At 45.4% G+C, this 24806-nt stretch overlaps 1 protein-coding gene across 2 annotated transcripts in view; it reads right to left on the bottom strand.

Annotated features, from left to right (window-relative positions):
* The window catches only part of TOLLIP (toll interacting protein), a 234345-nt gene that overhangs the window by 27045 nt on the left and 182494 nt on the right, over window positions 1–24806 (bottom strand). For both annotated transcript variants that reach the window (XM_085644910.1, XM_085644911.1), the window contains exon 5: window positions 4785–4875. In XM_085644910.1, coding sequence (XP_085501036.1) covers window positions 4785–4875 — 91 coding nt within the window. The remainder of the gene's footprint in view (window positions 1–4784; window positions 4876–24806) is intronic.

Below are 24806 nucleotides of genomic sequence, written 5' to 3' on the forward strand. Positions count from 1 at the left end.
CAAGTCCCTCCTTGCTCGTTTAAATACTACATCGTGGTCATATTGTCGGTTTGAACCAAAAGAGAGCTTTTGGTTATTGATGGATAAAATGACTTGAGGGCTGGATGGACCACCCTTAGCTTCAGCAATTTGTTATTACATTTGTACCTGTCCGACCACACTCCGAGTTTGTAGAGGCACATGTGAGCACCTCATTGGAGAAGGGAGTCTGTGAGAGGGTCCTGGCGAAAAGGGACTTCCACCAGTAGGTTTTGCCATTGGGACCACCATGGCAGCAATTGGAGAGATGCTTGTGAGAGTCAGTTTGTCATTCCAAATGTTTGAAAACTGATTCCATTGATCCTCCAGAGATTGCTGCAGAGGTCACATATGCAATCTTGCGAGGGGTACAATGAAAATGCAAGAGGCCATCGCACCTAGAAGAGAAGACACCGGTCTGGTTGATAGATTTGAAGTGTGAAGGAGAGTGCAGCACTTCAGACTGATTGAGGGTAGTCTCTCCTCCAAAGGATACACTCTTGAGGCTCTTGTATTTGGAGTTTCCCCCCAGGTAATGCAGAATCTGAACTGTCTTTTGTACAGACTTTTTGAAGTTGATCTGGAGACGTAGACTTTGCAGAGTCACGGTGCAGATTTGGTAGTATTCTTCCGTTTGAGACAGAGAGGAACTTTTTATTAGCCAGTCATCTAGGTATGGGTAGACAAAGACTCTCCTCCTCCTTAAGGCTGCTGAGACCGTGGCCATGCATTCTGAGGCTGTGCATGGTGCAGATTTTAGGCCAACTGTAGCACTTTATACTGATAATATTTGGATGCCACTTGGAAGTGTTTTGTAGCAATCAGGATGTGGAAGTATGCATCCTAAAGATCGATCAAACACATCCAATCCCCTGATATAATTAGGGGTATATCTGGTGAAGGGCAAGCATCCTGAACGTTTCCTTTCAAATGTATTTGTTCGAACCCTGAAATCCAGAATGGGTCGGATTTCTTGTTTGGGACCCCTGTTACACACTAGGAAGTTGCAAGTGCAGACTCCAAATTCTCTTTGAGAAAAAGGGACTTCCTCTATGGCCTCCTTTTGGAGCAGACTAGCAACTTCTGTTTAAAGGAGGTGGCTGATGATGTGATGTTTTGGTCAGTGGGATTGTGGGAGGAGGCGATTTGGAAAGTATTGAGTACCCATGTTGAACAATATTCAAGACCCATTTGCCTTTTGTGTGCAGCTCGTCCAGGTGTTTTATGATACTTGCCCTCACCGGAACAGGTAACAGAGAAGGGGGAAGTGATGATTCATTGTTTGGCCGGTGGTTTGGTATAGGATGCAGGTTGTCGCTGAGCTCTTCTACCACGAGCTGGTCTGTGGGAATGACAGTGGGGCCTGCTTTGTTGCTGTTGTGAGGCCCAGTCAGGGGTTTGAACCCTCTGTTGGTAATAGCATCCATCACAGGATCAGAAACTTTTCAGAACTCCTTCCTCTGCTCCAGACCTACAGCATTCAGTACACCCAGCTCAGCCTTCATTTTGGCCATTTTATCCTCTTCATTAGTGCCAAATAATGAATTTCTTGAGAAAGGCAGATTTATAATTCTGTGCTGGGCCTTTGGTTTTAGGCCTGAAAAGCAAAGCCAGGAAGACCTTCTGGCACAAATGCTGGGGGAGTATACATGTGCAGCCAGATTTGAGGCATCTGCAGGTGCACTGATGACCCGATTGGATACAAGTCCCTCTTCATGCAGGATTTCTTGAGTCCTGTCTTCCTTCTTTTGGTAACTTCTCCGTGTACCTTCTCAGAGAGTCCAACAATGATCTATCATAACTGCCTAGCAAGGCAGAAGCGCTAGCAACTTTTGTAAAGGAGGCAGAGGTTCTACATATTTTCCTCCCAATGGAGTCTATCTGCTTGCTGTCCTTAGCCATAGGAACTGTTGATGGGGAGCCAATAGAGTGAGTTTTGCAAGCAGCAGCTATGATGATGGAGTCTGGTGGGGGATCAGCTCTCAGCTCTTAGAAAAAACCAGTACTGGTCTGGAGCATAATATTTAAGGATCCTTGATGGCGCAACTCGGAGAAAAGCCAGAGTCAGGAAGAGTTGCATCGCCAGTTCTAGAAGATCTGGGAACAAAGGTAGGAGTGGTCTTGATGCTGCTCTGTGATTCAGGGTCTCGAAGATGACGGAGGACGATGTCGGTGCTGGGATGTTCAATGTCGATGCAACTTTAATTAAAACATCATTGAAAGTGGTTAAGTCATCCACAGGAGAAACCGCTGCAGGCTTAGCGAATGACCTGACAGAGGAACGGGAAGTAGTGGTCCAGAAAGGTGTTCTATGCCTGCCATGAAGCGATCTAGACTGATGAGATCAGCAGCATCTGGAAGTCAACCTTGTTCTTGGTGACTATAGTCCATGCTTCTGTGAAGTCCTTGACTTTGATCTATGCCTCTGTGGAGTTCTGGACTTTGATCCACACCTCTGCAGGGTCTTGGACCTTCATGGAGACCACGGGAAAGCTGCACATTTCTTTGACAGTGCGGATGGAGAATCCAGAGAGAATGCCAGGGGGAGGAGTGTGCTTTGGTGATGGCGTACGTAGAGTGACCCTGGATGGAGAGAAGTTTCCAGCCAACATGGGGAGATATTTACTTATGGGTCAGAAGCAGGTTTAAATGGTGCCGGAGACCCTGACACAGTTGGTAAAATCTGCACCACCGATGAGTGGGAATGGCTTGTTGATGTCGACAGTCTTTTAGATAGAGTCTTTGATGTTGACTGTGGCCTTTCTGGTTGCTTTGACATCGACAGGAGTGACCTCAACATTGACGAACACCGTACATCTTTTGGAGTATCCTTTGTCATCGAAGGATGCCTCAATGTCGAAGATCGCTGTATTTCCTTTGACCGCGTACCTTGTGACAGTGCCGGGTGTTTCGACATAGACGGCCGGTGTTGCTTCGGCATCGACTGAGCTGCAGGCGAATGACTCGACAGTGATCTAGATGATGTCTGATTCAACAACAATGAAGTCTTCGATGTAGAGTGATGAGGCTTGGAAGTTGAAGACTGCCTCGATGGCGAACGGTGTGTCTCCGAGGCCACACTTGATGCCGACGCCAACTATTTCTATTTCTACCCCCTACCTGTCGACGTTGATGGGGAGGCACATGCGATCTTCCTCCATGAGCTTACTTCTCATGAGAGAAGGGCTCTTTGGAGGAGGTTTGAGACTCCCCAATGCCTCTTGAAGATCCTGTCTTTCCTCTCTTGTAGGCTATGCAGGTTGATCTGAACTCTGTCCTTCAGAGTTAATTTAATATGTGCTCCGGGGTCCCCGCACGTGGGCAGGACTATTCAATGCTTATGACTGATGAGAATTCCCCAGGAAAAAAAACGGTAGTTTGTAGTGGATTAGATTACGGCATAGCAGTGTGATCTGTGTTGGCTTCAATAGCGACCATATCATCTTCCACACAATGTAGTGAATTTGGAGATGGCAGGATTCTTCTCCAGGTCTGAAGAGGACGACCCAGCTCTCGTCAAAGAGACAGACGTTTAGCCCTCCTACAAACGTCAAACGTCACATTGAGCAGCTTCTCACTGTTTACTAGGAGAGAGAGTTCCGGGTGAACGTGGGATGCTGCCCACTCACCTCTTGAAGTGAGAAGAGCATTGTCACAAGATGTAGAGATGGGGTGGGAAACTGCTCCTCTCGTCTCAGAGGCAGACAACGATGCAGCTGTATAAATACCTTTGTAAATCTTACTTCTTTTGACCCAGAGCCACAGCTCTTTACTGTCACTTAGCCCACAGTAAGACATTTTTCTCTGTTACACATCCTTGAATGAGTGTCAGGGAAGGAACACACATCAGGGTTGGCGTTCCAAGACATTTGGCACACAGGCTGGACACTTGTCCAAGAGTGCAGACCTGGCGGCCACAAAAACATGAAGATAAACAGCCCTCAGGAATCATCAGAACAAATTGCTTTAAAAAGAAGAATGCCAAACAAAGTTGAGCAAAAGCAAAAAGAAAAAAACGAATCCCCAAAATTGGTGTTTCTTGCTGAAAATTGTCACACTTCCAGTCAGGGTGTTTACGCAAGTTTGCCCGGGGTGGGGGTGGGTTTCCTGTATCTTTGTTGGGCATGATGCAATAGTATGATCTTCTGGAAATCTTCAAGTGGCTACCTTATGTTTAAAGAACTATAGACAGTTAAGTATAGGGGACACGTTTCCGGTTTCTCTTTTATAGTGCCGTATTGTTGTTGAAATGTGTTTCAGAATCTCACACACATACTGAAATACTCTACCTTTTATGAATACCTGACAGAAAACCATAGAGAAGATCCAGCAGAGGCCTGACACTAATCAGTCAGGATTTGAACCAACCTCTACAAACAGGAAAGGTCACTGTAAACTCTTCTGAAATATGTAATAAGGGAAAGCAATGTACAACATGGCAGAAAGGAAAGGGGAAAAAAAAGTGATGAGATGGCGCCTGCTTTGCAATCGGTTTAAACAAATACTGCTGCTATGTTAAATATACTTCAAAGAAGATAGTGTAATACTACTTCAGTACATGCTCATAGAGAATAACACAGAATAAAATATAGCTTGTTACAAGGATGCACAATGGAAAACCCATAAATCTGACCCTTCAGCATGGTTGTACATTGCCATCATGGTAATAGTGTACAAATCAGTGTAACAAGTACGCAGGACGAAACAAACAACCACCCTTACATAACCCACATTGAGATAGTGAGATAAGGTCACTTGATACACACCTGCAATAGGCACATAGCCTACTCCCTGTTGATAGACTGTGGGCATCAGAACCACTGGTTGGGGCTGCATCATCATGGCTGCTGGCAGAGTCTGTGGTGGGGGAAAGAAGGCAGAAAATCAGGGTCCGAAGCCTCATTCAAACCTTCTGCTTGTCCTTCATCAAATAACCTCACTTTCTATGGAACAGAAGGACTCAAACAGAGACTTTAGAAGTCATAAGTAAAAATGTATGTTACTGTAACGGAATAGGTTACTCTGTAAGCATCGGTTTGTTGCATGAAGTGTTGTAGATTTACATGCTTTGCATACTTCTGTCATCTAGTGTTGGGCCCGAATGTGTGCAAGTTGTTTTTGTTAGAAGAAGTCTTCTGAGTCATGAGATAGTGTGACTCTTGGTGATAATGGGCATGGTCAGACTCAATCGTTAGATTGTAAAGAGATGCCCATGTATATAATAAATAAAGTGCAAAGGCCACAGGTGTCTGGGGAGGATGGTGGGTGCATGTGAATCTACAGCACTTACATACCATGAATAGATATCTACAGGGTAAGTAATATATTCTGTTCAAGTATGTGTGACTGTAGATACAATTTTTTTGCATAGACTGTAAAGCAGTCCTCCTAAGAAGCTGTGGCTAATTTGTGGGTGTTCCAGGAGTATTTAAAATAAATATGTATCACTGCCTGTCCTATATTTGCTTGGTGCCGAGCATGCGATCACATCCACACAATGTTTATTGAAAGTGTGTGGTGTAGACCATGTAGCTTCTATGCATATTCCAGCTTTTCTTAAAAAAAAAATTACGCGCGGGGTATGTTATCGCCCTTGTACGCTGGTAGGTTCACCCCAGACCTAATTGGTCCCCTGAGGCAGACTGTGGCCATATGGCATGCGGCCCAGGCCAAGCTGGGGTGGAGAGGAGTCCTGACCCAGCTTACGCCTTTGTGGGATACGAAGCGGCTCAGGTGGCTTCGGCACAGTAAGGGCTTCGATAATTGGGACGACATTGGAATTTCCACAGTGGGCGACATGTGGCATGGGGGTGCAGTGGTCTCCTTCTCGCGCCTGCAACAACAATATGAGCTGGCGCCATCGGAATGGTTCCGTTATACCCAAATCAAACATGCATTGCTGTCGCAGCTAGAGCCCGGCGACGAGGTCCCAGAGGCATCGCCAATGGAGGACAGATTGCTTACCGATCATATGCCTAAGAGGGCCACATCTTTCACGTACCGTAAGCTCATAAGTAACCTGCCTGACCCTATGGGACCCCTGCGGGAGAAATGGTCCAGCGATGTGGGAGACTTTGATGACCCGGAGTGGAGGGAGGCACTGGCGTCCCCCCGGGAGGCAGGGATACCCTCTAGGCTCCGGTTGGTACAGCTCCGGATTCTGCATCGCTCCTACTACACCAGATACACCCTGCACAAAATAGGTAGGGCGCCCCACCCATTCTGCTTGCGCAGCTGCGGGGAGGAGGGTACCTTCTATCACACCATATGGGAATGCCCTGTCATCCAAGAATACTGGAAGCGGGTGATGCGGACGCTGTCCCAGGCGGGGGGAGTGTCGCTGGTGCCGGAGCCCAGGCGATGTCTACTAAACATATGGGAACCCAATGACCTTTACCGCCAGGCTCAGAGCTGGGCCACGCTGGGGATTGTGATAGCTAAGCGGAACATAGCTCAGAAATGGGGAACGGGAGAGGCACCGCTGCTGTCAGTGTGGGGACGGGACATGGACAGGGCTATGTTGGCCGAGAGATCGGTGTTCATTGGGCGGGCGTGTCCGCAAAAATGGAATAAAGTGTGGGGGGCGTGGAACAAGTACAGAGGGGGAATATGTGAACCACCGCCAGTACAGGATGATGAGGCATCAGACACTGACTGAGGAGAGGGACTCGGGAGCAAATGGCTGGGGCATGGATGTTAGAATTGAGGCCTTGGGCGGACGCACTGCGGGTGGGGTGGTTGTAGAGTTGAGGGTGGTGCTGGTGAATGCTGGGCAACGATTTTGCTATCTTCAATTACTGTACTGTACCGTTTTGCGAAAAAACAATAAAAATCTTTTACAAAAAAAAAGAAAATTACGGGTAGAGTGGGCTCTAGGAGGTTGTTTTGGCTTTAACATAACATCTTTGAATGCACTCAACTATCCATCTGGCAATACCGTATTTGAAAATAGGATTACTTTATTGAAGTGGTGAGAAAGCAACAAATATCTGTGGAGTTTTTCTTAAACTTTTAGTTGTATCAATGTAGAACATAAGGGCTCTTTTGACATCTAATATGTGGAGACTGAGTCTGGTTGAGGGAAGAAAACCGGCAATTCAATGGATTGATTAAGACCAGAGAAATATGCCTTTGTTTTTGAACTAACAAACTCAAAACAGATAAGACAAACAGAAGTAAGTAACGAGGATACCAATAGACAGAAACCAAAAGAAGGAACAAAGTGAGAGAAACCTAACCTACCACTAGAATCGTAACGTAGGTTATAGAGGGACGAGTCCTCATGAATTTCTTTCAGTCCTTGAGTTGAATATAGTTGCAAACGTGTTTATTTTTTTCAAATTACTGTTTTAGTGTTTGAAATGTAAATCCTACAAATTGCTTGGGGGTCCCCGGCTTCCAGTGGTGACTCAATGGGGGTCCTCTGGAGTCAAAAGTTTGGGAACCACTGCTCTAGGAGGTTGTTTTGGCTTTAACATAACATCTTTGAATGCACTCAACTATCCATCTGGCAATACCGTATTTGAAAATAGGATTACTTTATTGAAGTGGTGAGAAAGCAACAAATATCTGTTGAGTTTTTCTTAAACTTTTAGTTGTATCAATGTAGAACATAAGGGCTCTTTTGACATCTAATATGTGGAGACTGAGTCTGGTTGAGGGAAGAAAACCGGCAATTCAATGGATTGATTAAGATGAAAGTGAGAGATAATTTCTGGGAGAAATTTAGGGTTGGTGCAGAGGACCAACCGGTTTCTCAAAAGCTGGATGAAAGGCTCCTCTAAGGTTAATGCCTGGAGCTCACAAACATCTAAGTAAAGTACTGGCAATCAAAAATACTAGCAATGCATGGGCTCTAATGGAGGGCCCATAATGCATGTTATGTTAGGATTACATGAGTGTGTGGGTCGAACCCGTGGCGGAATTACTCTTATTGCCTCCATGAAGGTTTTAATGACAAGTATTTTGAATAAAGACATGTGTTGCCTATTTTGTAGGTAGACAGCGAGATATAACCTAATAGCTGTAATTGCTAGCCCAGAGACTTGTAGATGAAGCAGGTAACAGAATGTTCTGAACTGTGGTACTGAGAGGATCAATTTCTTATGAATGGCAAACAAAACTTTTCCACTTAGCAGCGTAGCATACTTGAGTTGTAGGTTTAAGAGCTTCCTTAAAAATTGTCATATATTCATGTGGTAGATTTAAGAAACCAAATTCTATGAACTCAGGAGCCAAATCGAAAGGTTGAGAGCCTTGGGATCTGGAGGCCTGATTTCTCCATGGTTGAGTAAGAAGATCCGGCCTGTTGGGGAGCTGCTCGTGGGGCACTACAGAGAGGTCAAGTAATGTTGTGAACCAGGGCTGACGAGCCTATATGTGGAACACTAGTATTAACATGAAATAAGTTTGCCTGAGCTTCCGAACCAGAAATGGAATGAGAGGATGTAGGCAAATATCCCTGTCCAACTCAGCCATAGTGTGGTGCCCTTGGATTTCGGGGTTGGGAGCCTGGATGAAAAGTCTGGGCATTTGGCTTTTTGTGCAATTGAGAACAAATCTATTTCAGGGAACTGCCTCCATCTGTGGAAGTATGGAAGCAGGGCTTGGGGGTGGAGTTCCAACTCGTGGACTTGTTGCTGCCTCCTGATGAGGAGATCTGCAAAGTTGTTGTCTGTTCCTGGAAGGTATTTCGCTAACAGATTAATTTTGTGATGTAGAGCCCACATCCAAATGGACTGGGACAGATGAAGCAATTGTGGAGGATGTGTCCATTCCTATTTCTGTAGGCAATACATGGTTGTCATATTCTCCGTCTGGACTAGAACAACCTTGCCAATCAGTTGAGGTATGGAACACTTTCAATGCTAGGTGAACAGCTTGAAGCTCTAGGTAGTTGATGTAGAGACCCCAGTGTTTGGTGTCCCAGTGAACCTGTACTGCGAGGTCCTGAAAGTGTGCACCCCAACCTGAGTGATGTGTCCGTTGTGAGAATGAGCTTGGGAACAGGGTGGAGAAAAGACCACCCTACCAATAAGTTGCTGGTGTTCCACCACTGCACAGTGATGAGTGTGGCGGTCTAACAACACAAGATCTTCTAACTGACCCTGTGACTGAGACCATTGTCGCTCTAGGCATTCTTGCAGTGGGTGCATGTGTAGTCGTGCATGAGAGACTATGGCAATGCAGGAGGCCATCATGCCTAAGCGACGCACGAGTGATCTTACTGGGAGTTGTTGATTTGCCTGAAATTGAGGTATGAATGCAAGACAATTCTGGATTATTGCAGTATTGGGATTGGCTACTCCCACATGTATGTTTAGAATAATCCCTAGATAGGTTTGGCCTTGCAGAGGTTGAAGGTGAGACTTGGCGACATTGATGGAGAACCCTTAGCAATGGAGCAGATCTATCGTAATCTGAATGTGTTGTTGACACTGCTGATGAGTGTTGGTTGTGATATGCTAATCTTTCAAATATGGAAAAACATGGACTTTGTCTCCGTAGATGGGCTGCTACCACCTCTAGGCACTTGGTGAATACCCGAGGTGCAGTAGGGACCCCAAAAGGGAACACTTTGAACTGGTAATGTTTGCCGCCCACCATAAACCTGCGATTTTTGCGATGTGCTGGGTTTATTGGTATCTGAAAATAGGCGTCTTTTAGGTCTAATGCAGCCATAAAGTCGCCTTGTTGGAGAAGTGAGATTATGCCTTGTAAGGTCGTCATGTGAACATGCTCTAATAGGATGTAGTGGTTTAGGGGCCTGAGGTCCAAGATTTTCTGTAAAAAAATATAGAGAGTATACTCCTGGACCCTGATGATGCAAAGAAATGGGCTCCTCTGAGAAAAAAAGCTTGGACTTCCTGTCTGAGCAAAGTTTGATGTTCCAATGAGAGCCTGTGAGTGTGAGGTGGAATGCTGGGAGATGTGGCGATGCGCTCCAGACAATAACCATGTTGGGCAATGTCCAACACCCACTGGTCTGATTTAACTGTTTGCCATGAGGGTAGGAAATCCAGTAATCAACCCCAGACAGTTGTGTTGTGGTCTGGGGCAGGAGAGAGAAGTCATGGTTTGGTGGTGGGTGTTGCTCTGTGTGGAGGGATGCATGTCATTACGTGCGGTTTTACTATTTTACTACGCGTGTCTTTACTAGATTTATCACGCATACCATTAGCACGCTTTAACATTTGCATACATTTAAAAAACATATACCATGCAAACAACTAGCACACGCACTATCACCATGCATTTCATTACTGTGGCTATGTAATAATGTAACTTTTGTGATCTGACGTGCTTACCAGTACCGGAGTTTTACTGACAGAGTACCACTACCACCTACTGGACTTCGAAGTCTCGAAACTGCAGAGTTCCAAAAATATCAGCAACAATAATACTGTAACTACCATTAATTATTAACAGTAAATGTCTGGAAATATCTTTTTTTGTGAACATTCTTTCATCTAAAGAAGGGGCACCTTGTTTCGTGTTAATGGCAGGCTAATGACTTAATTTATCAAAAAAACATATGTACTACTCTCTCACCGAGTTGTGTGCTGCTCTTTTTTTTATTTTTATGTTATCTGTTTTACTTTTTCTAACATGACCCTAATGCTTTATAAGTGAAGGGGGGCAATAAGGCATTGAAGCACAGAAGAGAGATAGAGATCTTAATTCCCTGGAACAGTGCTCTTGAAGTTACCGTGTCACACATTAATCTCGCCCTTGCCACCCGAATATCTTTATCCACCCCTAAGCCCTAAAATGTTCTTTACCACCCAAACACCCTTGCCACCCCTAAGCCCTAAAAACTCCCTTGCCACCCATATACACTTAATCAAGTCTAAAACCTAAAAGCTCCCTTTCCAACAATTGCCCTTATCCACCGCTAAAATACATCCCCCCTCTTGCCATACTACACCTCTACCCACCCCTAAACTCCTGAGGTGTGGGGGACAGAGACAGACAGACACATTCACACACACACACAATAATACTAATTAAATTAATATTCAGGTATTTCAAAATTATAACGTGTCAACAGCTTTTTGAATGTCGGAAAAACAGTCCACCAGAAACGTCCTGCAATATGAATATTTACAATGCACCACCATTAGCACCGACCACAGTGCGGATCTCAGTGTATAACCAGCATCTCGAGAGACAGCTGTGTTAAATAATTTCCGTGTTTTTCCACTGTTGCGTGTCACATCTTTCAAGGAAATAAAACAAAATGCGCAGTGGGAAATAACAACAAAAGGAAAGTACTTTTAATTAATTTTCCTTGGCAGTCGCTGGTGAAATGCGTTCTGACAGTAAGTACAGGATTTCTGGGGTAAAAACTTGCGTTGTAGTGACACTTGCCTGAAAAGTAATTACGATGTAAAGATGGTGTGGTAATTGTAGCTCGTAGTAAGAACATCGTGGAAAAGGCTGTTTGCCATGAGGAGAAGCACCCTTACCCTTGGCATTATTGCCACTGAACCAGCCACGGAAATAACCTTTGTAGGAGGTATTTTGACTTTGATTGCATTGGTAGAAAGTGGAGGTTTCAAAAGAGACTGCTTTCAAACCTCCACGATAGTTGGGGCGAGGAGAGGAGCCATAGAGAGTTGGTGCGAGGGGGGCCCTACTTTCTTAGCTGTGTCGGTATCCTTTTTTTTATTTTTTCAAGTGTTTGGTCTACTTGGGAACAGATGCTCTTCATCAAAAGGCATATTAAGGACACACTGTTGCACCTATGGTTTGGAACCAGAAATATGGAGAGACTGGTATTGAAACCTTAGGCTGCAGTGTCAGCAGAGTCTAAGGCACAGCGTACTGAGGTGTTACAAATAAGCTCGCCTTCAGAGACAAGTTATTGTTGATGTTTGTTGTGCTCTCTGGGGGATATTAGAGCAGATCTTCCATTTCATTCCAGTGAACACGATCGCAATGGGCAAGCAGGCCCAATTAATTGGCAATCTTTTACCTGCCATATTGATACACTTGGTATCTTTGTCAGGCAACGAGTCATCTCCGCTAGATTGGGAATTGGCAAATTTGCATGCAGTGGTAATGACCAGCTGTAGAAAGCTGGGTACTTGTTTCAGTTCCCCCCCCACCCCCACTTTTTGCCAGCACCTCTGACTGAAGTGTTCCTGGTTCCTGCTAAACAGGTCCCCAGTACCAGTGTTCTTTCCTTAAAAACTGTTACACAACTGGGACAACTCTAGCCCCCCTGTAAGTCCCTAGTAAATGGTCTCTCTGGTACCTAGCACAAATCATGCCACCCTAGGGACCCCTCACCAAGCTCAAGCAAACCAAACATGTCATGTCATCTTAATAAACCAGCACTGATGCCAGTGTCGGCTTAATTAATAAATGCACCCAGAGGTACCCCCTGAAAACATACCGACAACTAGTTACTCTCAGCCAACCCGTCACCACTATACATATTTCTGGCCTCCTGGGGTAAGAAATATCGCTCTAAGAGTCCGGGACCAAGTCTGCTCTGGGCAGAGGTGTATACACCTTGTTCAAGCAGAAACTGCCTTCCAAGGCGGGAAGCTTCAAAGGCCATGCCGCCTTTAAAATGCGACCCAGGCCTCTTTAGTTACTGGAAAATGCCAAAGCTCCTGTCCAGACCCCACATTTTGGTCAGAGGACAGGCAGGAAAATTAGTTTGATTGGGAGGTGAGCCCACAGCTAGCCAGCACCACTCTTAAGGTGAGCCAGCTGACGGGGACCCCACTTTTTCAAATCCTCCAGCTTTGTGATAGAGCGAATTAGCCAATTAGGGTCAGGGATATGCCCACTTTTCACAGGAAGTAGTCATATAGAGTGTGTAGTCATCCTAAAGGTAGGTAGCCCATAGGCTACTACCTGGTACTCCTCTTAACGCCTCTAAATTGATGATTTAGGTGGAACCACTTGACCCAGAACTTCAGATTCGATAAATCTAAAGACGAAGAGGACAAAGAAGAGCTGCTGAACGCTAAAACGGAGTATCTGCCATAGAGTTTTGGCACAAACACCTGCCTGCTGCTTCAAGATTTGACAATCAAGGTGAACTGTTTCGTCCTGCTGCTGTGTGGCCTCTAAGAACCCCAAAGGACTACCAGCCTTCACAAACTGCCCAAAAACTCCCTCAGAGTAGAGGAGCTACTCCCTTATAAAATGCAGGCACTGAAACTGCAGAGTCTAGTCCACCAACTTACAGCTCCCTGGCCTGCCGGCGCAGCAACAGACCATGAAAAGGTACTCGTGCTCTGGAAGGTCAGATCTGTCTCTGCCAAGTGTGGAGGCACCAGGACCGACCGGAGCCGCGCAGTACCAATCCCCGGGGTATCAGACGCCCCACAACCAAGACCGGCATCGAAGAGAAAATTGGGACTCACTGTGCCAGAGCCTCTGAGGGACATCAAGACCCCAGAAACCCACTTTGAGAGTGCCCCAGCAATCCTCAATTTGTCCCTACTAGCTCTTGGCCCCTGACTACAAGGAGTACCTGCCCGGCCAACCTACCTTCTCTGAACACAGCCAGCCTGGTCTAGGTAACGACGAACCGGCTGTTCTCTCTTCCTCCAAAAGCCCTTGCTACCCTAGCCCTCATTTGGGAGATCTCAGACTTGAATGCAACACCCCTCGTGTTTTTAGAGGGTTCCACTTTCCGGTAGCGTGTCAGCTACCAACTCCCTGCAGAATTCGGGACGCACCCACCAAACTGTTAGTAGAACATTGAACCTTCGATTCCTGCAACTCCAAAACCGGAAGGTGAACCCGTGTTGTGTGCTTTACCTACCTGCTTTTTCCTCCCATAGGATTGTATGGTGTGTAATTGAACACAACTTTGAACTATTCGCTTATCTTTGTAAATTCATAAGACATACAGTACTTACCTGTTAGTACAGTTGTAATTCAAAAATATATATAAAAAGATTTGCAATTTTTCCAAATTGGTCACAGATTTTTTCTTCTGTGTATCTCCTTTATTACCTTTGTGAGTACAAAAAATGCTTAGCAGTACCCTCTGATTAGCCTAACTGCTCGTCCACACCACCACAAATAGACCATTGGCATTATCTACTTTTGCCTCCATCAGCCAATTGGGGGCACTCTGGACACTCTGCACAATGTACTTCTTTTTAGCGTGCCATAAAGAAAGTGATCTTCCTACACAAGCGAATTCATTGGTAACTGGCCTCTGATGTCTATGGGATCAGATGGTGATAGCTTATACTTGATAACGCGAGCCCTAACAAGGTCTTTAAAAATATCCTCAATGTGTCTGAGCATGCCCTTTAGCATAGGGAGCTGTTGTGAAGCCCTACGGGTGGTGAAAAGAGTTTCAAATAGAAAATACTTTTCTAAAGGCTCCTTATGGAAATTTCCGCCATGAATTGATGCCGCTTTTCCTACGAGTTCCTGATATGATGTTGAATCAGGAGAAGAGGGATACAGATCTGGGTCGGTGTCCCATGGAGGTTCAATGTCATAATTATCCAAGGGGTCATTATGTGGTGGTGTTCCAAAAGTGTCTTGTCCCCAATTACTACCCAACTGGGTCATAATGTGGAGACCCTTGAGGTGAAATTCTTAATGGGTCTTCTTGAAAATGCAGTGGAGAAGGCAAGAATGGCAGAGGTAGAGGAGGAGGAGGAGGAGGAGGTGGTGGGAAGAGTGGTGGTGGAGGTAAAGGGCTGGTGGCCTTATCCTATTTCTTCCGATCTTTTATTGGTGCCAGTGAGTTTTGAGCCTCCTGGAAAGACAGCTATCTTTTGGGAATCAGGACCAAGGCTGTGGCAAGGATCTGACAGGTGTGAGGATGGATGTGAATTGTATTTTGTTTGGCATTCAGCTGTTCCTGGAGACTTTAGAAATTGGCCCACTTGCTTGCCGGAGGTCAGCTTTGAAGGTTTCGTGTCCGATCCAGTTTCGGCACCAAAGAGTTGCTTAGCGTCAAATCGGTGGACGCAGTTGATGACGGTCGGCTCGGCAATGCAGAGTAGGAAGTACTCCACACAGGAGGCTTCGGCTCTGGTGAGTGTTTCGGCTGCGGGGAGTCCAAACCAGTTGCTCTGTGCCGACCATGGCCAAAAGGCAGTGATGGACAGATGTGCTCTAGAGCGAAAGTTTTTTTTTTGATGATTGGTGCACTGTTGAGGGACAGCGGGTACTATGCTCATGGTTTGCCGAGAAGGATTTAGAGGTCAACTTCTAGGTCAGAGTCAGAACTACCCTCAATGGAGGGCACCTCCTCTTCCACAGCCAATGGCTGCAGGTGTTTTTGTTCTTCGACGTCTTCATGACCGAAGATGTCGGGAGTCCCCGATGCTCCTTTGGTACATATCGAGCCACTGAGCTCTGCGGTTTCCATGAGCTTTCTTAGATCAGAAGGGGCACCAGGCCTTGTAGTACACTGCTCTCTGTTCTGGTGACAAACAGGTTTCAGACTTAATGTAGATCTGTCCGTGGATTCTTCGCGTAGCATTGAGGGCAATAACGGAAAGGTGTCCGTTACATTACCAGCAAGGCTGGTGAGGTGCTATACTGGTCGTGCCGAGGAGCTTCAAGTTGGTGGAACAGACTCAGGTTTCTGTGCCTGTGGTCTGTAGGGAAGTCGCTCCTCTACTCCGAGGAAGTTCTTGGGCAGTTTGCGAAGGCTGGTAGTCCTCTGGGGTTCTTCAAGGCCACACAGCAGCAGGACGAGACAATTCACCTCGATTATCAAGTCTTGAAGTTGCAGACAGATGTTTGCGCCAAAACTCTGGAGCAGGCGCTCAGTTCTCGGGTTCTGCTGCTCCTTTTTGTGCTCTTCATCTTTAAGTCCATCAAATCTGAAGTTCTGGATCGAGGGGTGTCACCTGAATACTCAATTTAGGGGCATCAAGGTGAGAACCAGGTAATAGCCAATGGGCTACCTACCTTTAGGGTGATTGCACCCTCTATATGACCACTTCCTGTGGATTGTGGGCAGAACTCTGAACCCAATAGGCTAATTCTCTACAGCACAAGATGGAGGATTCGGAAAAGTGGGGTCCACATCAGCTGTCCCACCTTAGGGGTGGTGCTGGCCAGGTGTGGGCACACATACTAATCTAATTTTCCCGCCTGTACTCCCTCCAAAAAGTTGGGTCAGGACAGGTGGTTTGGCATCTTCCACTAACTGGGCAGACCTGGATCGCATTTCAAAGGCAGCATAGCCTTAGAAGCTCCCTGCCCTGGAAGGCAATTCCTATTTGGATGAGGAATGAGCACCTTCGCCCAGAGCAGGATTCGTTCCTGGCCTCCGAGAGAGAAGTCTGTCACCTCTGGAGGCCAGATCTAGGTTTAGTAATGACAGACTGGCTGAGACCAGTCAGTAACCACAGTAGTAGTCGGTAGGTTTTCAGGGGGCACCTCTAAGGTGCCCTCAGGGTGCATTTATTAATGAATCTGACACTGGCATAAGTGCAGGTTTAGGACGATATGTTTGGTACCAAACATCTTGGCATACAGTGAAGCCATTATGGTGTTGGAGAACTTATAATGATTAGTGTCCAGCCCATGTACTCATTATGGTTTCACTATTCACCTACAATGTCTAAGAATGGAGTTAGACATTGCAGGGGTATATCTGCTCAGACACTTATGTCCACACATGGGATATGGTGCAACCTGCCTTCGGGCTGCAAGGGTGGTTTACCTATATCTCATGCAGTGTCTGTAGGCATGACACAAAGGGCAGTGTCATGTCGACTCTTCGGTTTTATCTAAGACACGCAGCCTGCAATAGCAGTTTGCATGATCTTGATGTGGGGTCCCTTGGGTGGCATAGTGCATGCTGCCGCCCTAATGGATCCTCTCCCGTCCCAATGCCCTAGGTACCAGGGGTACCATTTATTAGGTACTAACAGAGGAGATTAAGACGTGCCAATTGTGGAACAGCTTTTTGGGAAAGACACTGCTACTGGAGACCTGGTCAGCAGGAACAGAGTAAACTTCAGTCAAATGTGCTTCAATACCAGGAAAAAAGTGGGGGGTTACTGCAGCAAGTACTCAGCTTCCTACACAGCGGCCCTACTTGAGACTGAAGTTGGCCAATTCAAAAAGGTATGCTAGCACCTAACTTCTAAGATTACATGAACCAAATGTTTGGAATGAGACCACATACAGAGCCTCTTCCACATATCCAGTTATAATTATCAGAGGTGCTTCGAACTGGATATAAAATGGCTTGGTGATTCAAAGGTATGTATAAACAGGAAAACTGCACGTATTCAGGACAAATCTAAATATATAGCAATAGCAGACCAGATCCAATACCCGTAAATACAAGGTAATTGCTGCTCATTGATGACCGAAATTAGGAATTCTCCTACCCACTGAGCTAGGTGAGGCAGAGAAAGCAAGATAATGAGCTGGGCCGGCAGCTTGTCCATTCCTGTGCAAGGTTTTGTTTGGCTGCCTCCTCTCTTGTGGAACTGCTGTTTGGTGTCAAATGTTAATGGTTGCATGGTTGGAAAATAGGACTGCCTGCAGTTCCAGTTGCTGAAATCTTTGTGGTTGATAACTACCTGTGTAAGACTGTACTCCTAGCAAATAAGCCTTTCCAAGAGGTCAGCGTGGATTTTTCGGCTTTTTAACGGAGGCTATTTTTCAAATATCAAGACACTGAGCCCTGTGACAATGCCATCTACAGTCCCTAAAACTGTAAAATAGTTATCACCAAATTGGTGTATTTAAATTTCCAGTAAGACCAGTGTAAGTTGGTGGATAAATTGCACCAGTGACTTGGACATTAAATGTAATATGTGGGCTGCAGTGTGTTTTTTTACCACCTATTCATGTGAGAAACATGTATGGCAACAGAAAGCAACAATGCACAATTTAATGCATGCAGTGATTGTCTTTAAATCATTATGTTGATTATGGTCAGTTTTTCGAGTACAGCAGCTCTCAGAGCTCTACCTCAAACAGTAACATGATATCCTTGGAATACAGTCAATAAGAGCACCACTATGCAAAGGGCCTGGCTCCTCAAATAGCTCGGCTGGCCATGTAGTAAAACTCTAAAATAAACAAGACACGTGTGATTTTAGTTTCCAAGCGATGGAAGCCCTACAAGGGTCTGTGTAGGAGGTGGAGGCAGCCGTCCACTGGTGATAAAGTAGACACTTCACTGCTTGCTCTGGCTCCCTCATGGTACTTTATACCTTTCTTTTTCAGTTTCCATCTTCTATATAAAACACCACCATACCCCTAACACCACCACTCTCCTCCCCACTCTAGCAACCACCACCAACCTAACCACCACCACCTTACCATAAGCACCATCTTCATCATCCTCACCCTACCAACACCACCCTAACCCTTACTTCCTTCACCAGCCTACAAACACCCCACCACCACCATCCTAACCAACACCACTCTACCCCCACCACTGCCCTAAACACCAATTTACCATAACCAATACCCTAATCACCCCACTCCCAGCACCCCCACCACCTCCCACAACCACCTTACCTTAACCACCCAACCCTAAGCACAGCCATCCTAACTACCACCACAACGATAAACGCTACAACACTAACCACCTCCACTAAAACCACTACCACCCCAATGACCACCACCACTCTAACTACAATACCAAGCATCACCACCACCCTAACCACTAACCCCACCACCCAATCCTTAACACCACTGCCCTATCACCGCTATAACCACCACCACCACCACCCCACCCTAGCCACCACCCTAATCACTACCACTGTACCATAACCAACACCCTACCCTAACCACCATTAACCTCACCACCCTATCTCTCACCGCCACTACTACGTCTCATTCCAACCCCTACCTTAACCGCCACCTGACCCTTACCACTATCACCCCTCCATAATCAGCACCACAGTAACCTCTACCACCCTAACCATCAACATCACACATCATAACCACTGCCTTCACCACAACCTCACCCTACCCACAACGTAACTACCGCCCCCTTCAATAATATTAAGTGTTTAGAGAAGTTCTGACAACGTTTAGGCCCGGTGCCACTGCACCAACTGCACCGTTCAAATAATGACCATGTTGCCTGCAAGATAACTGCACTTGCGACTGCCTGTTTAGTAGTAAAATATAGCATAGTTCTTGTACATTAATTTATTTTTATCGTGCAATGTTTATTACAACATTTAGAATTTGATCATAACGACCAAATAGATTAGATTGATTAAAATCAATCCAATAATGCCTACAAAGTGCAAAGAAATGTTCTGAGGCATGAATGGGAAATGCCACAAATGTTGTAAGGATAAAGCATCTGCTTTACTCAACTAAGTAATAAAAAGCAAGCATTCCACCATACTGTCAGAAGCTGTCTGCCTTTTCCGTGGGAAGAGGGAAGAGATCTTACCTTGACAGTGAATGGGGCTTAATCAGTGTGAAAAGCTTTAGTAGAAGTATCATAAATGCGTGCATCCAGGGGAAGTTAACAATAAAAAAAATAAAAGTTCCACACCAAAGCAAATAAACACAGTAATTCGGCCATGGGAACTGATAAGAGCCCCCTTTTAAGATATATTAAATGTAAGGGATTTTACAAGCACAGCACAAGCGCTGTGCAGGCGAAACCTTAAAATATATTTTTTCTAGTGTATTCTGTAGGACTGTGCATGTGTGGTGCATGTCCCTACAAAATGACGGCTGATGCGTCACAGCACATTTATTTTGCCTCCTCTTTACCCATGCAGCACAGCATCAGTGAAAACGATTGGGAAAGCGCGTACTTCCAAAAGGAGAGACCTATTGGCTTTGCTAAAGCCTGTTAGGTTTGTTAAGGATACAATAGCTCTCGAAGAAACCGCGCGTGCAGAGCATAAGGCTAGATAGACCTGAAAATGTGAAGTTTAACATTCAGGAAATTCAGCATAACGTCGAAAGATGGCGCTCTAGGATGACTTAAATTAAACCACGGCATATACGATCGTTATCAGTCACCGTTGACGAGGTTTAAGAAAATTTAGTGCATGTTTTACTATTTTTTTCATTATTAATTTTGTAATGGTTAGTTTAAAGTTTATACATTTGACCGCTGTCGCAGAGTTCTTTGTCAGGCGTAAAATATACACTCTTGAATCAAAAATACTATAGTTTACATGAACGAAGGAGTTCATTTTTCAAATTAGACAAATTCGGTGAAATAATCCGAGGTTGAAAACCTAATGCCATTAACCATGCTCAAACTGAACAATGAAAGTACAATTAGCAATCATTTTTTTATGTTTTCAATACTATAAAATTGAGTTTCCACTGTGTGTACCTAACCATGATGTAGCTGCAACATTTTGAGAAAGGTCTTTGTTCCTATATGTGCCTGGGATATGCTGTTCTGGGTGTTAATGCAGAGATATTTGATCAAAGACAATTAATTTTGTTAAGTAAATAAAAAAGGTAAGTAAGTAAAGAAGCTACGTGGCTGGCCTCTTTAAATTTCGAGTCGGCTGGTATTCAGAGGCAATGGACCCGGACAGGACTGAATTGACTTTCCAGCAGCTAATCGCAGTGCCCTCCAGGGAAAACAGCGCACATTTCATTAACTACAAATCCAGAAACCTCTGAAACCCCAGGAAGAGGCCCCAGTCTCTGAGATACAGAGCGACAGACCAGTGCTCAGAATGCCCCACTTCTCTAATGTATTTTTCTGGATGGAATCAGAAAATTTGAACAGGGGGGCTTTAAGTAGGATGAAAATAAGGAAGAGGATGTACCTGTCAAAAGGGCGGGGCCTATGTAAAAAAGGGCGTGGGTAAAACAACCATGCTAAAAACCTGTGCTTAGCATAGTGTGCAGTGCCGCCGGACTGGTGGTGTGCTGTTGTTGCCATTGCATCCAGATATAGAATACAACAAGTAACATTATTTTATACCTACAAGCCAGGACTGTTGGTTTTGTCAATGGCTGGTAGTTGCATACGCTAAATAAGCAATAACTATGGTTTCGTTGTATATAATATTGAAAATGCTTCAGTTCTGAAATGATGAGACTGTGAGAGACCTACAACGAGTCTCTTCGAAATTACCCCAAAAGTAGTGAAGGGTAAATATTTGTTTTTTCACCCTGAGGGTGAGGCCAAAAATGGAGAGCCCAGTAGGGACCTGTCTCAGCACCTGATTTTAAGAACTGTCGGCGCTGAGCACCAGCGGGACCGGCCCTCCTAAAACCCTGAGCATAAGACAAGGATGCACTTGCAGGGGACTATGGCTCAAAATGTTGTTGCCTTACAAGACAGAAGCAGCTTGTCCACATAGAAGGCGGGCTGGTGTCGGGTCATTACAAATTATATAGATGCTAAAATTTCACCAGAAGCGTACTGATCTCCTGTCGATGCTGCACCTCCTTGTTTGAGGGATGTACTAAGTTGGTCTTCTGAAGAGTCTGAAGACATCAACCAGAAGTAGCATGCTTTAAGAAAGCATTGCATGTGTCAAAGCATCAGTCTTTTAAACATGAACTTAGAAACACTCACACGCCCCCACCCTGACGACATGCTAATAGTGAACTAAGAGGCAAGCCAGTGGTTTGGTGTGCCCTACATGTGGTCTAGATTCTATGTCAGGACCGGAGGCAAGGATTATGCTTTACTTTCTTTATTCCTTTTCCAGCAGCTTACACTTTAAACAATAAAAAGCCAACATACCCATAATGCATGCATGCAGTAAAGGTCGTCCACAGTCCACCAATAGGCAGTCCACATGGTCTACACGGGTGTATGCTTCCTGCATGACTTCGTCTTTCTTTTTCTGCTTCCAGCAGATAAGTAGTGGAGCAACAACAGAGGGTCCCTGGGAACTAAGCAATTAGGAGGGAGGACTAGCCAGGGGAAAAAAACATACTAAGCAACATGAACAGTGTCCCCCACTCGGTTTTTATATAACGAGGTAATAAATCCAACCGGATGAGGCACGGTTTCCGGAGGAGCAGGGACACGCACTGTGCGACGTGAATCAATCATTATATTTTTTATCGTATACCCGCCCCACCAGTATTCTGGGATACTGATAACCTTCACAACTTTTATCTTCTCGAAGTGTGAACCATTCCGTACTCCTGGGGAATTTATCCCGGCGTTTCAGACCATTAAGACTATAGCATTGATTGCCACGCTATGATTCACCATTTACGCCCGATACATTGGTTGCACTGCACTCAGGACTGAGAGTAGTTCGGTTCACCCTGCTCTAAAACCCAGGAGTACCCCCATCATGAATTCTAGACAATATATAATACCACCAGTGGTATGGTCCCTTTATGAGACGCCCTACTACTGTACCCAGAATCTGGACTTTCCTTGTGAATAGGAATTGCTTTTATAAAACTTGATTTGCATTGCTCAGGGCCCCGCTGAATGTTAATATTGGATATCGTACCATAATTACAAATGGCCATATTGACCTCTATTGAATAATGTTGAATCCTGTGCCCTGATGATGGACTCTAAGTACATGGTACTTCCGAAACGCACGTCGGCGCAACCTTCCCTTTGTTTTGTAACTGTTTAGTATCTATTTTGTGATCTTTTGTATGTAATGTAATATTGTTTATATGTTCAATGTAGTTGTGTGTTTTATTGTTTGGTCTGTTCATATGATTGCTATGTTTTTTCACCTTGGAAACATGTACAATTATTGAATGTCTACCTAGTATAGATTGCAGGGCTCTTCTTCCCTTCCTTTTTCCCTTCGAACTAGATATAATATTGTGGATTGTGTATTATATGTATGGTTTTTATCTTGGACAAAATAAATAAATAAAAAGATGTATATTTTTGATAATAAATGATTGAAAATTCTAAGTGCTGTGGGGTGTCTATATATCTGGTTGGATTTATTACCTAGTTATATAAAAAGCGAGAGGGGGGACACTGTTTATGTTGCTTAGAATCCAGCAGATAAGTACCCTTTCCCTCTCACTTGTTGAAGGCCAGGGAATTAAGTGTTTGTTTTAATGGAAATGTCTTTGCTTGAGTAGCTATACGCTGTGGACTGGTTTCAGAACATTGTGTCTTGTTGTTTCAGTCTAATTGGGGCTGCATAGGTGCTTTCATGCGCTCTGATCTCATCCCCCCTCACTTGACAGGCAGCGGTGCGGTGCGGTGCGCACAACGGAATTCCAGGGAGAGTGTATCCGCGCATCTCATTGATCAGAGTCAAGCTGTCCGTTGGGATCAACGAGTGCTTGACACAGCGCCCGCGACCCCACTTGCTGCCTGAGTTGCCTGGAAACCCCTACGCCTGCAGCTCGTGGGTCAGTAGTATTGTCTCAGCTTGACTCCCGCTTGGCGGGTCTGTCATTTTCAATGCGCCAAAGACACAAGTGCCCTTTACTTTGAGGAGGCTGTTGGGGGCGGGCCTAGGCATCTAGGACACCCAGTGAAATTAAGGGCAAGTCGCCCCTTAGCAGATGTATAAATCCGACAACCTCGCTTTGGCCGCAGTGGCAGACGATCAGCTTGAGGCCAACCCCTGGCCACATCAGGTGAGCCTTTCCCCTCCTTCCCCATTTAAAGGTGGGCAGCAGGTTGGCGGTTTTTGAACACAACTGGAGGTCTACCACCTCTACCACCTCCAATGCATGGGTGTTAGATCATTCAAGGTTTTCAAATAGAATCCTACGGCTCGCCCGTTCAAGACTTTCGCCCCATCCGCTGGCTTTTGCACAAGAACAGGTCACCCTCAGAGCAGGAAGTGGCGGAGCTGCTGCAAAAAAGGAGCGATTGCACCAACACAGCTCCATCCAAGGGGTTTTCTCAGCAGTGTTTTTCTTGTAGACAAAACAGACGGGGGTCAGCGACCGGTGATAAACTTAAGAGAATTCAACCAATTGTTTGTTTACCGCCACTTCAAGATGGAGAGCATCCATCTTCTGCAGGACCTCCCTCAACCCGACGATTGGATGGCCCGTTTGGATTTGAAGGACATGTACTTGGCAGTCCCTATTTTTCCACCGCATCGTCGATTTCTACAGTTTCAATGGAAGGACCAGGTGTACGAGTTTGCATCCCTCCCTTTTGGTCGTTCTTCGGCCCGTGGTGTTTCACCAAGGTTCTCAAGCTGGTGGTGGTGACACTAAGAGCGAAGGGTGCTCATCTCATCATTTACCCAGACAACATTCTGCTCTCCGAGCAGTGCCCGCTCCGCCTCTTACAGCTGTTGAAGGAGATGGTAGACCTTCTGCAGAGCTTGGGGTTTGTGATCAATGCCAAGAAGTCGCTACTGAAATCTTCCTAACAGGTGACCTTCCTGGGGTTTGTCATCGACTCTAGTATAACTAGACAATCGGTCTACTAGGTCCCGCCTAATGACAACTTGCTGTAAAGAGTTGCATCTCTCCCTATCCCAGGGTGCACTATTCTACCCACTCTTAACATGTCACCTTTTTCTTGGTGAGTGGAGTTCTGTAGCTCATCACAGAGGATGGCTACCTGGGGTTTCACTCATCTTGAAAAAACAGTTTGGCATTGGTTTTTCCCTCAGTGCCCGAGATGCCAGCTGTCTGCAAACATTAAAGAGCAGCTACTCCTCTGTTTGATCACCATCTGTCCCTCAAGGGTAGGTTACCCTCTGGAGCTTGCCTTTTGAGCCCCCACCCCGTTTGGGTTCACTGCCAGGGGGAGACCCTTTGTGTTCCTTCCTGAGAGTTGTTCACACCTATCCCCAGGAGGGCAGAAGTTTGTCTCACAGACAGGAACTTGTGTGCAACTGTAAACAGTCAATAGAAAACTTGGGCAATAAAGTGGCAACTTTCTAAAGGTGCCATTT

Source organism: Triturus cristatus, chromosome 3_1 (assembly GCF_964204655.1).
Source record: "Triturus cristatus chromosome 3_1, aTriCri1.1, whole genome shotgun sequence".
In the NCBI taxonomy this organism is placed as follows: Eukaryota; Metazoa; Chordata; class Amphibia; order Caudata; family Salamandridae; genus Triturus; species Triturus cristatus.